Source organism: Meles meles, chromosome 12 (genome assembly GCF_922984935.1).
Source record: "Meles meles chromosome 12, mMelMel3.1 paternal haplotype, whole genome shotgun sequence".
In the NCBI taxonomy this organism is placed as follows: Eukaryota; Metazoa; Chordata; class Mammalia; order Carnivora; family Mustelidae; genus Meles; species Meles meles.
Window position 1 is genome coordinate 56,881,683 of NC_060077.1, and position 14,049 is coordinate 56,895,731.

General features: G+C 33.0%; 1 protein-coding gene across 1 annotated transcript in view; it reads right to left on the minus strand.

The window, feature by feature from the left end:
• CCDC178 (coiled-coil domain containing 178) overlaps positions 1-14,049 on the minus strand; it is a 406,426-nt gene that overhangs the window by 335,353 nt on the left and 57,024 nt on the right. The window contains exon 9 of the mRNA XM_046024357.1: positions 9,620-9,773. Within this exon, the coding sequence (XP_045880313.1) occupies positions 9,620-9,773 (154 nt within the window). The remainder of the gene's footprint in view (positions 1-9,619; positions 9,774-14,049) is intronic.

The window sequence follows — 14,049 nt, forward strand, 5'->3', positions numbered from 1 at the left end:
CTATACTTCCTTCTGCCATGGGCTGCCAACCCAGTAAGTCCTAACATACATTTCTCAGAGACAGTTTAACAATTCCATGTTCAAGATGCTTCTTTCCTATCAATTATAGCAAAAAGAAACATATTGGTTAATTCACTAGCTGTACCTTTTATCATACATTGCACCTCAGGATATCTGAAAAACTTATATGTGACAAATAATGAACCTTGTCCACAATAAACACAGGTACTTCACAAAAACCCATATACAGACCTATGACTGTAACTTAAAACTGTCTTCTAGATATAGAGATAGCAGTAAAAAGCCCTTCACTTCACCCTGCCTCTACTCCCTCCACCATTTCAATGACTAAGTACAGGGATACATCTAGCTCCAAGAGGTGGATTGACAGACACCCCCCAGAACAGTCCTTCCTAAAAACTAACAAAAGGACATTTATTACAACAGGGCTATTTTACCACTCCTACTTTTTATATACTTTGTACATTAGGACTTGTTTATCCTTTAATTCACAGCAGTGTTAACTACAGTGTTCTTACCGAAGAATGGTTATTAGACCATCTGAACTTGGCTAAGGACTCAGAGGCACACAATGGTCCTCTCTTCACTCCCTTCCTTGCCCAACCCATGCCTCGCCGTCCAGTGAACAGTCAGCATACTCTTTCAAGACATCAAGTTTAACAATTCCATTCTTATGAATTAACAGAATACTTAAAAGGTGTTCCTTTAACTCTCTATCTTTAACATATGTGCACTTTTAAACATCTAGAAGACTAGATGTTTCAAGTAAGGATTTATTTGAAGTTTGCCCACTTTACACACAGCAACACTGAAGGAACATTCTGACCTAGAATCTTCCGTCTTCCCATCTCTGTCAACCCAGGAGAAAGCTTAAGTATCTGTGATGCTTACAGGGGATTTTAACAATATCACTTCTTCTAGCTATTCGCAGAACAATCTTTTCTGTAAATTTAAACACTGTGTACACAATGTTTACTAACTACTTTCTCATAAACTGGAAACTTTTTTAACATCTAGAAGGATGAGATGTTGTAAATAGGACTCATTTGTCCTTTAAATGACATATACACCGCTAAGTAAAACAAAATGCAGACATACGGGACAATGGTTAATTCTGCCTAACTATAAACGTACTGGTAGTAAGCCCTTTGTGCTTTCTTCTCCTTCCTTTCTGAGCAAGCACAAATATAATACAATGTGTACTGCTCTGAGAGATGGTATGATTATGTTTAAACTGATGGCTACAATTCTTTTAGATTTAAAGAAACAATGTGTAACATCAACAACATTTAAAGGTAAAACATAAGGTAAAATGTAAAAATAGTACAAATCCAGATCTTAAATTGTGAGCAGTTGCCAAACAAGTTCCTGTGGACAACAGCTCTATAAGTTTAATGATATGAAAGCCAAGAAATCGAATTAATGGAAATATTATTGTTAAAAATTAATTTTGGAAAATGTAAAAATGCAGGCAATCATTCAAGCCCTACCAGAAATACATGGCATAAGATTCTGGCTTGAACCTCTAATACTACACCATATTTTACACCATTATTTTTCCATCACAGTATTATTTTGTTAAAATGAATAGTTATGTAATATTTAAGTTTTAGAAATACCACAGTTATGATTATAATGCTTAAAATCTGAAAACATCCTAAACATTCGATAATAAAGGTCTAAAATTTCTCAATTATTAAAATTACATTATAAAATATAAGATAATTTTGAATAAGTTTTTATCTAAGGAGAAAGATCATCAATTACTGTATGCATATGAAAATAGTTTTTAATTATAGCACAATGCCTGTTTATGCACAAAATATTAGCAGTGATCACATCTGGATAGTGAAGTCATAGATCAATATTTTCTTCTACTCATATGAGTAAATTCTAAACTCTGAGGCATGCCAATTAAATATTTGTGCTATTCAAAAAGTGCTTTAAAGAAATGTTATCTAATAGTTACGTGTAATGAATCGTACGAGATTTTCGAAGGGTTGTAAGAAAGAAAATAGGATCGCTTATTAGTAATTTCAGTGTAGTGTGGTAGTTAAAACTGACTGAAAATCATTTGAAGGGGAATGCAGTTGAGAAATCTGAGTGAAAACAGAAAATCATTTTAAGAAATTTTGCTTCAAAATATAATAAGAAATGCAACTATTTTTCTTTGAGAAAGATTTAAAAACAAAAACAAAAACATTAAGCATTGGAAACAGAGAAGTGAAAGGTAAAAAGGAATAGAATAAGCCCAAAGGAATAAGAAAATAAACTGTAACTGTAAGAGCATACATTACTATTTTAGAAGTTGGAAACTGGAAGTATGAAATCCAAGGACCACCTCTTTTTTACTATTCCATTTATAAAAATTTGAAAATCTAACTTAAAAAGTGAAATTAGAAATTAGTTAGAAATAAGAGATATACAGAAGTATAAGAGAGCATTCTATATCATATCATAATAATTTCAAAATATTAATCCACTTGGATTATTTCTAGGGCCATTAGAACTTGTAAATTAACCTTAAGAAGAAACCTATATAACCTGGTATGACCAGGCATGTGATGAAATAAAACAACTGTCCATGACAAATAATTCAAACAATTAAAAATATAAAAACACCAGAGTTATATTTTCAACTAAAGGGTTTTATCAAACTTTCAAGAAAAAGTTATTTAAATCCATATTAATTCCTCAGGTAATAAGAAAGGAAGAAAAGCTTCACAATTCATTTTTTAAAGCTAGTATAATCCTGATAAGAAAATCTATCAAATATAGCACAAATTAAGAACACTGGAATACAGACTAACTTATGAATATGGATGCAAAATCTTAAATAAAATACTTGCAAATCAAACTCAGCAGTAAATTAAAGGAACAATAAACCATAACCAAGCAGAGTCATCTCAAGAATTTAAAAAAGATTTAATATTAATATAACACATCACTTCAATAGGTCAAATGAGAAACTCTTTAGAATCTTCACAGATGTTCACAAAGCAACATCTTTTCCTGGTAAACAATTTTTATAATGTGCATATATTTTTTAAGTCTTTAACATGATAATGAGCATATATTTGAAATCAATATTTAGATAACATTAAACACTTCTTTAAAATAAGAAATGAAATAAAGTCAATTTCAAAGAATTTTAAAATATTTTAGAAATATGCTACACTGAAATTGAAATCTTATGATGAAAAAATTAGCAATATGTACTTTTATATACATTATCACATTTTATCCATATTATTATATTGAATACATTACAGTGAAAGAATTGCATTGTAGTTTGTAGTCTGGCTCTACCACTTAACAGCTTTGAGTTCATGAAGAATTTACTCTGCCTCTCTAGTTTCTTAGTTGGTGATAGTAGTAATTATGCATATGATTAGTAATAATCATTGGCCTACTTTTAAGAAAAAAATTTCTTAAGAAGATTTTAAGGTAAACGATGAGTCAAAAAGGATTTGTGGGATGTTTTGTGGCATCAGAACTTATACTATATAGTACAGAGACCAATAAGGTAGTAATAAACAAATTTCTACTAACAAAATCAATATCCAAAAATGAAAGCATAGGTATATATACAAAAGCAATTCATTTATTTACAATCCTAATCTACAATCTGATTTTTTAAAAAAGTTCTATGTACCTGCCACTGGTCAGTAAAATATGAAAATCACAAAGGATTTATAAATTTTTAAAAACCATTTTTTATTATCTAATGAAATAACTGGATAAAATGAAATACAGATGGCTTTTTTTTAATATCACAAGAAGCTAAGAGTTGCAGAAGATGAAATTATGTTCTAAAAAAATGCTGAACTTGGGGGGCCTGGGTGGCTCAGTGGGTTAAAGCCTCTGCCTTCGACTCAGGTCATGGTCCCAGGGTCCTGGGATCCAGCCTGCATCAGGCTCTCTGCTCAGCAGGGAGCCTGCTTCTTCCTCTTTCTCTCTGCCTGCCTCTCTGCCTACCTGTGATATCTCTGTCAAATAAATAAATAAAATCTTTAAAAAAATGCTGAACTATAGTAGCAGTAGACTTCAAAGAAAACATGAGGTAAGAATTTATAGAAAATCTGTAATTCAACATTTAAAAAGAGGGGGAGGGGGCTATGGACATCGGGGAGGTGAGGTGAACCATAAAAATAATTTTATTTTGACAATATTTTTAAGGTACTTAACCAATTTCAAGATGTTTTTTGGCCTACAAAAGCTATTGTTTGTAGACATGAGAAGGAAAAATGTGTTTTCATAGATACAATTCCAACTCAAATTAGAAAAGAGTGTATGTTAATGAAGCAAAGACTAAATTGGAAGCATGATATGCCTTGAAATTTTAAAAAATCAGTTAGGTTGTATGTGCAATTAGGCAGCACAAATCTTTTACTTTTCTCTTGAGCTAGAAGTTTCAACTGCATACCAAAAAATAATGCGTGGAAGTGATGCACATCATCGCTTTTAATTGAGTGCTTAACATGCGCTCCTTAAAAACCTAGCTTAAAGGTATTTATGATGAGCAAAATGCAGGAAAAAAATATATCTAAACTTCATCATGTTCTGATCTTTCCCAGAAAATATGATAGTCCCCAAATGATTACTATAATTGATAAATATTAATAACATTATAAAATATATTCATAATATCTCATTAAAAATAACATTTTTGTTAGGAAAGGCTATACTTGCCATTTTAGAGATGATCAAAGAAATAAAAAACTGTAAGATTAGTGAATAAATTTTCCATTTTTTTTAAAAGATTTTTTATTTATTTGACAGAGAGAGAGATCACAAGTAGGTAGAGATGCAGGCAGAGAGAGAGGGAAGCAGGCTCCCCACTGAGCAGAGAGCTCAATGTGGGGCTCGATCCCAGGACCCTGAGATCGTGACCTGAGCCAAAGGCAGAGGCTTAAGCCACTGAGCCACCCAGGCACCCCAAATTTTCCATTTTTGAAGATATTTTATCAACAACAATATTCTTGGGGTGCCTGGGTAGCTCAGTTGTTTAGGCATTAGGCTCAGGTCATGATCCCAGCATCCTGGGATCCAGGCACAAATCGGGCTCCCTGCTCAGCAAGCAGCCTGCCTCTCCCTCTCCCATTCCCCTTGCTTGTGTTCCCCTCTCACTGTGTCTCTGTCAAATAAATAAAATCTTTTAAAAAATGATATTCTTTAAGATGACAAATTTCAGCATGATTAGGAAATTGAGAACATAATTATTTCACAACACTATATAATATTTTAAAATTTTTATTGGTTGTCCTATATTTCTCTGATGCTTATAGTAGTCCCTGGAAAGAAATAAAATGTAAGAAAGCTACATGCATTATTTTAAATCTTTAAATCTTTAAATCTTCACAGATATTCTGAATATATGCACTTACACTCCATACCTCACAAAATTCTTTCCAAGCTCACAGTGATGTGTTTCTTTTTTTTTTTTCCATTTATTCCTTCTTTTTTCTTTCCTTTCCTTCTTCCTTCCTCCAATCTTTCTTCTTCTTCCTTCTTTCCTTCTTCCCTTTCTTCCTTCCTTCTTCCCTTCCCTCTCTTCCCCTCCCTCCGCTTCTCCTCCCTTTTGCTCCCTTCCTCCTTTGCTTTCATTTATGCACTGGTTAACTTACCCATTCAAAAAGATTGAAATACCTTTTCTTGAGTGCCTGATATGGCATTTCATTGAGTACCTAATATAGGACAGAAACTGTGCATGTTACACAGAGGAAATAAATATCACAATGCATCTCCTACCCTTAAAAACATTATAGTCTAAAAAAAAGTAGACAAGCAATCACTCACTTCAACAGTGTTGCAAGTACTGGTATGAATGTAAACAGAGAGAGCAATTAGAGGCCAAAGCAGAAAGAATAAAGTGAGACTGTTTTATCAATGATTTTACTCCCTCCAAGCTGAAGTTTAAAATGAAGAGGATTCATGGGGTGCCTAGGTGGCTCAGCTGGTTAAGCATCTGATTCTTGATTTTGGCTCAGGTCATGATCTCAAGGTCCTGAGACCATCCCCTGCTAGGCTCCAGAAAGGTGTGGAGCCTGCTTAAGATTGATTCTCTCTCTCTCCCTCTTCCTCTGCCCCTCCCCTCACTGCTCACATGCATGTGCATGTGCTCTCTCTCTCTTAGAAAAATTAAATGAATGAATGAATGAATGAATGAATGAATGAATAAATAAATAAATAAATAAATAAAAATGAGAGGATTCAGTCAGACCATGGTAGGACTTGAAGGATGAGTTGAATACCAACTTTATAGTCAGAGAGAACTGTACTTATGGGGAAAAAAATCATTACAGAATAAAGAAAGCTCTTGGCACATTTCTGGCCTCTTGCAGTTTTTCCAGGAAGCTAGAGAATAGAGTTAGAGGGAAAAGGGTAACTACAGAGAACCTGGTCAAAGAAACAAGGGCAAATTGAAGAGATACTTATATTATTATCTATTTAAGATCAGTTTCTTCCAATTCATTGTTCCTATGTCATCCCCCCTGGCACTTAGGCTCACTGTGTTTTAGTTCAGTGTTTTAAGCCTTGCCTTCTTCTGGATTCTTTTACATTGCCTATGCAGCAGTGTAAGTCATGTCCATATTAATTTTGGGACATATTCCCTATAGTGCATGAAAGAGAACAACATTTTCAGGGAAACAAAATTTTGAAAATATCAAATCTAGCTCACTAAAAAAGTTTATAAAGGATATACTTTAGTAACAAGAAAAAAATAATTTAATTAGGAATGTCCAATAAACAAAAAGAACTGTGCAGAAAGATTACAATGGGAAAATATAGTCAAACACTAATTATGTAAACTAATAAAACTTATCTTAATACAGGGATTATTAAATAAGATGGGCATAACATGGTGGAAAGTAAACTACCTATCAAGAAAAAAATCATAAGATGTTGATTATGATTTATAAACAGTAAATGAAATATCCATTCCAAAACTTCTAATAATTTATAGCTTAAAAATGTAAAAATCAAGTATATCATAAGCAAAAACTTAATTCTAAACATTCTAAACTTAGTTTCATCTAAAACATGATTACAAATTATATAAAGCAGAAAACAACAACAAAAAATGGAAACAATAAGAAAGAAATCCACTATCACACGGAAACACTTTAATACAGTTCTCAGTAATTTATATCAGAAAATAAATCAGAAATATAAGATTTAAATAACAGAATTAGCACAGTTTACAAAATGAACCTATTTAGGATTGCATCCGACTACCAGAGAAAAGAGTTTTCCTAAATAAAATATTTATGCAAATTACCCATGTAGTAGGACAAAAATTAAATCTTCACAAATTTTAAACAGTACCTACCATATAGACTACATTTACAAATAAATCAGAATTACATTAAAATTTATTTTAAAAAATAACTTTAAAATTCAGTGGAGATATGAGTTAATTTGTCTAAGACTAATCTCAGGTTGATTTTCCAGAGAGAGTTTGCCTTCTACAAAGTTCCAAGGAAACTGCTTGAGGTTCAATTTAGAAAAACTACCCAAATAAGTGAACAGATAGATCATGTTTATGTTTAGGTATCCCCATCATAAAGATCTCATTTTTCCATCATACAATCCATAAATGAATATGATTCCAATCATAATTCCAATAAAACTTCTGAAGGAAATGAATAAGATAACACTGAAATTTATACAGAAGAACAAAGGTCAAGAACAGCCTAAAACTCATAAAGAAAGGTAAGACTGAGGGATTCACCACAATAGATAATTAAAAATCAATAGAAGCTTAGTAATATAGACATAAAGTGCTGAGGTAAAGATGGTTAAGTAAGCCAAATAAATTTTAAAAAGATGGAAAAGATACACACAAATATGGAAGCCTCACATGTGACAGATATGGCACTGAATATTAATACAGAAATACAATAACTTATATTGCAACTATTTGTTTTCTATTTAAGAAAAAAATGTAATTGGAACCTCAACTTCACACCACACCCATATATGAATTTCATATTGATTATGCTTCACATGTGGCAGATGATATATGTATTCGTAAAATTCTAGATAGTTTCTTACTTTTAAACTTATAAATAAAAGATAGGAGAAAAATATCAGTTTTGAATATTTTAAACATAATTTCATCTAGAAGCATCATGTAAATATGGAAAGCCAAATTTCAAAACATTTAGAATAAAATATCAGAGAATATTTTTGACTTCAACGTAGAAAAAAAATTGTTAAATTCAGAAAAGCACAAAGGTTGAAGGAACGTATTTATAACTTTTCTACATTAAAACTGAAGTTTCTCTTCATCAGAAGTTACCATAAAGAAATGAAAGAAGACTGGATGAAAATGTTTTTAATATATGTAACTTTAAAATATTTAGTATCAATAATATACAAGTTCTTACAAATTAAGTCAAAATATAATCATTCAACAGATGGGGAAAAATCATGAGCCGCTTTTTCACACACAAAAAAAGGAAATATAAATGACCTCCAAAAAGCCACTAAAACATGCTTAGCCTCACTCTTAATTATGGATTAATTTTTTAAAAAAATTAATGAGACAGTTAAAGAGTATATAGATAGAAATATTATAATAGAAAGTGGCAATAAAAACATGTAGTTTTAGTTCCGATGAATGCCAAATGGTATAGAATGTGATTATTATTGCTTTGTACTATAGTATTATTTATTTTTACCATCTTATTATTCCTTTTAATATTATTTCCTTTACCATAGTAAATAAGATATGGGAGAACAGGAAGGCAGGAAAAATGAGTCATAAGGGCAGGTCAGAGTGAAACCATGCCAGAGGGGACTCAACTGCCTCTTTCTGATTTAAAGATGAAGGGAAGCACCAGCCTGGGATGCAAGCAGCCTCTGAAAGCTAAGAATGATCCCAGGCTTTAACCCACTGAGCCACCCAGGCGCCAATAATCTGAGGGTTTTGGGGGGTGGGGGGATGGATAGCCTGGTGATAGATATTAAGGAGGGCACATGTTGTAATGAGCACTGGGTGTTACATGCAAATAATGAATCATGGAACACTACATCAAAAACTAATGATGATTAATATAACATAAAAAAAAAACATTTTTGAAAGTATAAAAAAAAGAAAAGAAACACCTGTCATATTGTTACAAAATTCAAACAATTTTTTGGTCTATACAGTTAAATAAAATACTCTCCATTGACAATCTTAAAAAAAAAAAAAAAAAAAAAGAATGATCCCAGGCTGACAGCCACAAGTGAAACAATGACTTCAGTTCTAAAAGCACAGAAACGGAGTCCTGTCAAAACTGAAATGAGCTTGACAACAGATTAATCCTAGAGTCTCCAGAAAGAAAGGTAGGGTTGCTAATAGTCTGATTCCAGTTTTAGAAGACCCAGAGAACAGGAACCAGCTAAGACATAACCCAGAGAAACCTTGAGATAATAAATGGGTGTTGTTTCAAGCTGCTAAAATTCTGGTAATTTTTTACGTAGTAAGAGAAAACCAATGTAGACAGATAATTGTCTAAATGCTATTTCATTACTGACAGTAAGTTTTAACAACTATGACTTAAAACTAAAATCAGTATTTTTTTTATTTTTAAATTGGAAAACCTACCATTTTCGATAAATCAGATAGTTCCTTTGTTGATGACTTTGTTTCCTTCAGTGCTTCAGTCACTGCTTCTTTGTTCTCCTCAATACTAACATTGACATTTTGTACCGCTGTAGAGTAGTGATGATATAGATTATCAAGTTTCTCTATCTCTCTCCTAAGAGGAAAAACATGGTTGGCTTTATCCACAATGAAAGGAAAATCATGTTTAAAAATTTATGTAAATTAGTTTCTGACATAACAATGCAAATCAATGGAATTTACCTTTTCCTAAAATTTGTCCTATCCCAAAGTAACTTTTTAAAAGTACTATTTAGGGGGCGCCTGGGTGGCTCAGTGGGTTAAAGCCTCTGCCTTTGGCTCAGGTCATGATCCCAGGGTCCTGGGATCAAGCCCCACATTGGGCTTTCTGCTCAAGCCCCGCATTGGGTTTTCTGCTCAGTGGGGAGCCTGCTTCCTCTTCTCTCTCTGCCTGCCTCTCTGCCTACTTGTGATCTCTGTCTGTCAAATAAATAAATAAAATCTTTAAAAAAAAATAAAATAAAAGTACTATTTAGGATCAAGAAGTAAATGGTGAGAAAAAATTCACCAGATGTATTTATGTTTTCAATGAGAAAAAAATGAGGCAAAAGTGATTCCCAAATTATTTAAAATAAATCGCCTTTTGATTTAATTTCAGGTGATAGAGCTAAGCACCTTTGATTCAGAAGGTGGGCAGTACAGGGATGGGAAGGCAAAACAAAAGGAAGAGAAAAAAAAAAGAAAGGTTGTAGAAGTGAAAAGACTGCATATTATTAAAGCCCTAGTTTACTGTTTTATCTATCTCAGTCTTAGAGGTAAAATGGAGGGAACTGCAGCTTAGGAAAACAATAGGTTTACTAAAAAATAAATTGCCAAGTATTTTGATCTTATGTGATCTTCCACAAAGAAAGCCAGAGCTACACTGTGACCCACATAATCCTATATCCTACCCGGTAGGTAGAAAACACATTCCAAAGATAGAAGTCCCTTTTGATACCAGTGTTACAGTTTATATACACAAAAAGTATGGAGAGAAAATGACAAAGATCATTTCCATAAAATATCAGTAAGAAATACAGATAACTCCACCTGGAAGTAGCCCAGGTTCTCATGCACTAACCCTGATTTTAGGAGTAGAGTCAAACGAAACTGAAAGACACAACCTCATTAAGGAAATGAAAATTAAAACAATAAGAAATAAGCAAAAGATTCTTCTTTACCCTTCCACGTCTGGAGAGTATAGGTCTCCCTATCAGAATTCTAGAAGCCAAGTAGATAACGAGAGGTGGGGAACCTCAGCATTCAAAATATATGTTTGATTATATTTTTTTTTCCTTTAAAAATTTTTTTTAACATATAATGTATTATTTGCTTCAGGGGTACAGATCTGTGAATCATCAGTCTTACACAATTCACAGCGCCTCACCATAGCACTTTTCTCAATAGTATCTATTTCCCCCAGTCCAGATAAGGAACTACAGACTTTGACTGAGTAAGAAGTGGGCAAATGCCCAATGTCTTCGAATTTAGGAAGTAAGTATTATTTTAGTTATTTCCTAAACTTGCTGCCACCAATTCCTCAGCTTTTTAAGGATTTTTCAGGGTAGATTTTGTTACTAGTGCCCCTAGACACCAACTGTTCAGATTTTATCAATCTCATATCTGCTAAATCAGAATAAATTTAGAAGATTAAAATGGGGAGAATTATTCTACCTGTTAAGAGTTACAAAGTAAAGCAATCAAGATACTAAAGAGCATATGCTATATGCATGTTTCCATTCATATGGATTTCAAGAACAGGCAAAAAACTAAGTCTGGTGATAGAAGTCAGAATGAAGATAAGATGACCTCTTTCGGGTAGAAGGGGACAGTGGTACAGACTGGGAAAGAGAACAAGAGAAATCTCCAGTATGCTGAAAAGCTTCTATACCTTAATCAGGGGGATGGTTACATGAATGAATACATATTTTAAAAATCATCAATGTATACATGTGATAGCATACATAATCAAGTTTCTGTATGTGTATTAATTCTCAACAAATTACAAAATCATGAAGAACAATAAACATAGCTCTAAAATTTTATATAACAAATCATTTACAACTCCTCTAAATGCTTATAGTAGAATTTTAGAAAATATACTTGATCCTGGAGTCCGGGGACAGATCCCCACATCCGACTCCCTGCTCAGCAGGAAGTCTGCTTCTCCCTCTGCTCTTCTTCCTGTTCTTGCCTTCTCACCCTACTCCTGCTGTCTGGCTCTGGCTCTCTCAAATAAATAAATAAAATCTTTTAAAGTTAAAAAAAAATAAATTAAAATAAAATTCCAGGCTTAAATCCCACTGGTTTTAAGAACTCGCAAGATTCAGCCCCTGTTGGTTTCAAAGCCAAATGTTATGGGGATCCACCTACACCTTTCCAGCTCCCCATATGATAGTTTGTTTCTTGTCCTTCTCCACACAACTGGCTCCCTCCCTGCCTTGGATGGCCATGGTCTGTTTGGTTCCAAATTCCTGTCTCTGCCCTTCCTACCTTCCATGATGTGTTTTTTTCTCTCCCTTTAGTTGTGAGTTTTTTCTGCCAGTCTTCAAGTCATTTTCTGGGTTATTTATACTATTGTGAATGTTATCTAGTTGTACCCATGGGAGCTTAGCCTCTACCCTGCCATCTTCCCAGCCTCTTTGTGTCATTTTAAAGTTCTTCATATATAATTGTCAAATTGCCTACAGATGTATATAACAAGTATATATAACTGCTATCTATGTATGTGCAAAAGTGACTATTAAAAAAAAATCTCCAGCATGGGGTATTATGAAAAACAAATTACGTAGCCATGTATTATTATAAATAGCATCCAAGTATTTCAACTTGCATTTGCTTGATTTCCAATAAAATTGGGAGTATTTAAAAATATATATAGACTTCATTTTGCATTTTAGTAATTGGAGTACTTTTTATCACATTCTTGATGTATTTGTGTTTTATGATATTCTTCTAATTCCTCTTGTTCACTGTAAATTCTTTATGGTCTAGTATATCAAAATAAAAATTTTATTCATTCAAATTGATTAATGATCATATTCATTGCGGAGCTGGAATCAAGTAAATATAAGCAAAATGAAGAACACAAAATTTATACATAGTTCTATTATCTAGGTAATACCCATTAATGTTTTTTTTTTTTAAGATTTTATTTATTTATTTGACAGAGAGAAATCACAAGAGAGGCAGGCAGAGAGAGGAAGGGAAGCAGGCTCTCCGCTGAGCAGAGAGCCCGATGTGGGACTCGATCCAGGACCCTGAGATCATGACCTGAGCTGAAGGCAGAGGCTTAACCCACTGAGCCACCCAGGTGCCCCCCCATTAATGTTTTTATGTCCTCACATACAATGCATATTTTAAATACTGTCTATTATTTAATAAGTCAGTCACTCTTGTAGCTCACGGGATTTGTTATATGTCACTCAGTTACATGTATTTTCTGATTTGCATTTTGGTTTCTTCTTTGATCCATGGGTTATTAAAAATACATTTAAAATTTTTCATGATGAATTTATTTTTTTTTTTTTTCCTCATTTTATTTATTTTTTCAGCGTAACAGTATTCATTCTTTTTGCACAACACCCAGTGCTCCATGCAAAACGTGCCCTCTCCATTACCCACCACCTGTTCCCCCAACCTCCCAACCCTGACCCTTCAAAACCCTCAGGTTGGGGCAACCTGAATTTATTATTTTATACTTGTCTTTTTATTACTACTTTCTGGCTGAATTTGTGGTTTAGTCAGGGAACATACAGTTTCAACCCACTGAAAATTATTGAGTCTTCACTTTTGGCTCAGTGACTTGTGGTGTTTTTTATATTTTTTTTGTAAATATTCCTTATGTACTTTACTGAATGTACTGCTGATTACTGTTTCAATAGGTCAAGTTTACTAATCATAAAACTTAATCTTTATATTTCCTTGCTATTTCAACTGCAGTCTACTTATTGAATGTACTGTTGGTTACTGTTTTCATTAGGTCAATTTACTAATCATAAAGGTCAATCTTTGTATTTCCTTGCTATTTCAAGTGCAGTCTATGGACCATCAGCTTTACCTAGGGGCTCCTACAAAATGCAGAATCTCAGGCACAATTCAGTCCTACTAATGAGAGTCTGCATTTTTAAAAGTTTCCAAGGTGATGTTTGAGAAACCTTGTTCCTTATCAATACTGATTTTTACTACATTTTTTATTATTGAGAAAAGTGTGGTAAAATCACCTGCTATAACAATGTGTCTCCCTACATCTTTTTTTTTTTTTTTTTTTAATGCCTTTGGGTTTTGCTTTATGTTTTGAAGTTCTCTCAGCTTCTTATGTTTTAAGTTGTTATACCTTTCTGGGAGTTGATTAAACTTATTCATCATTGTAA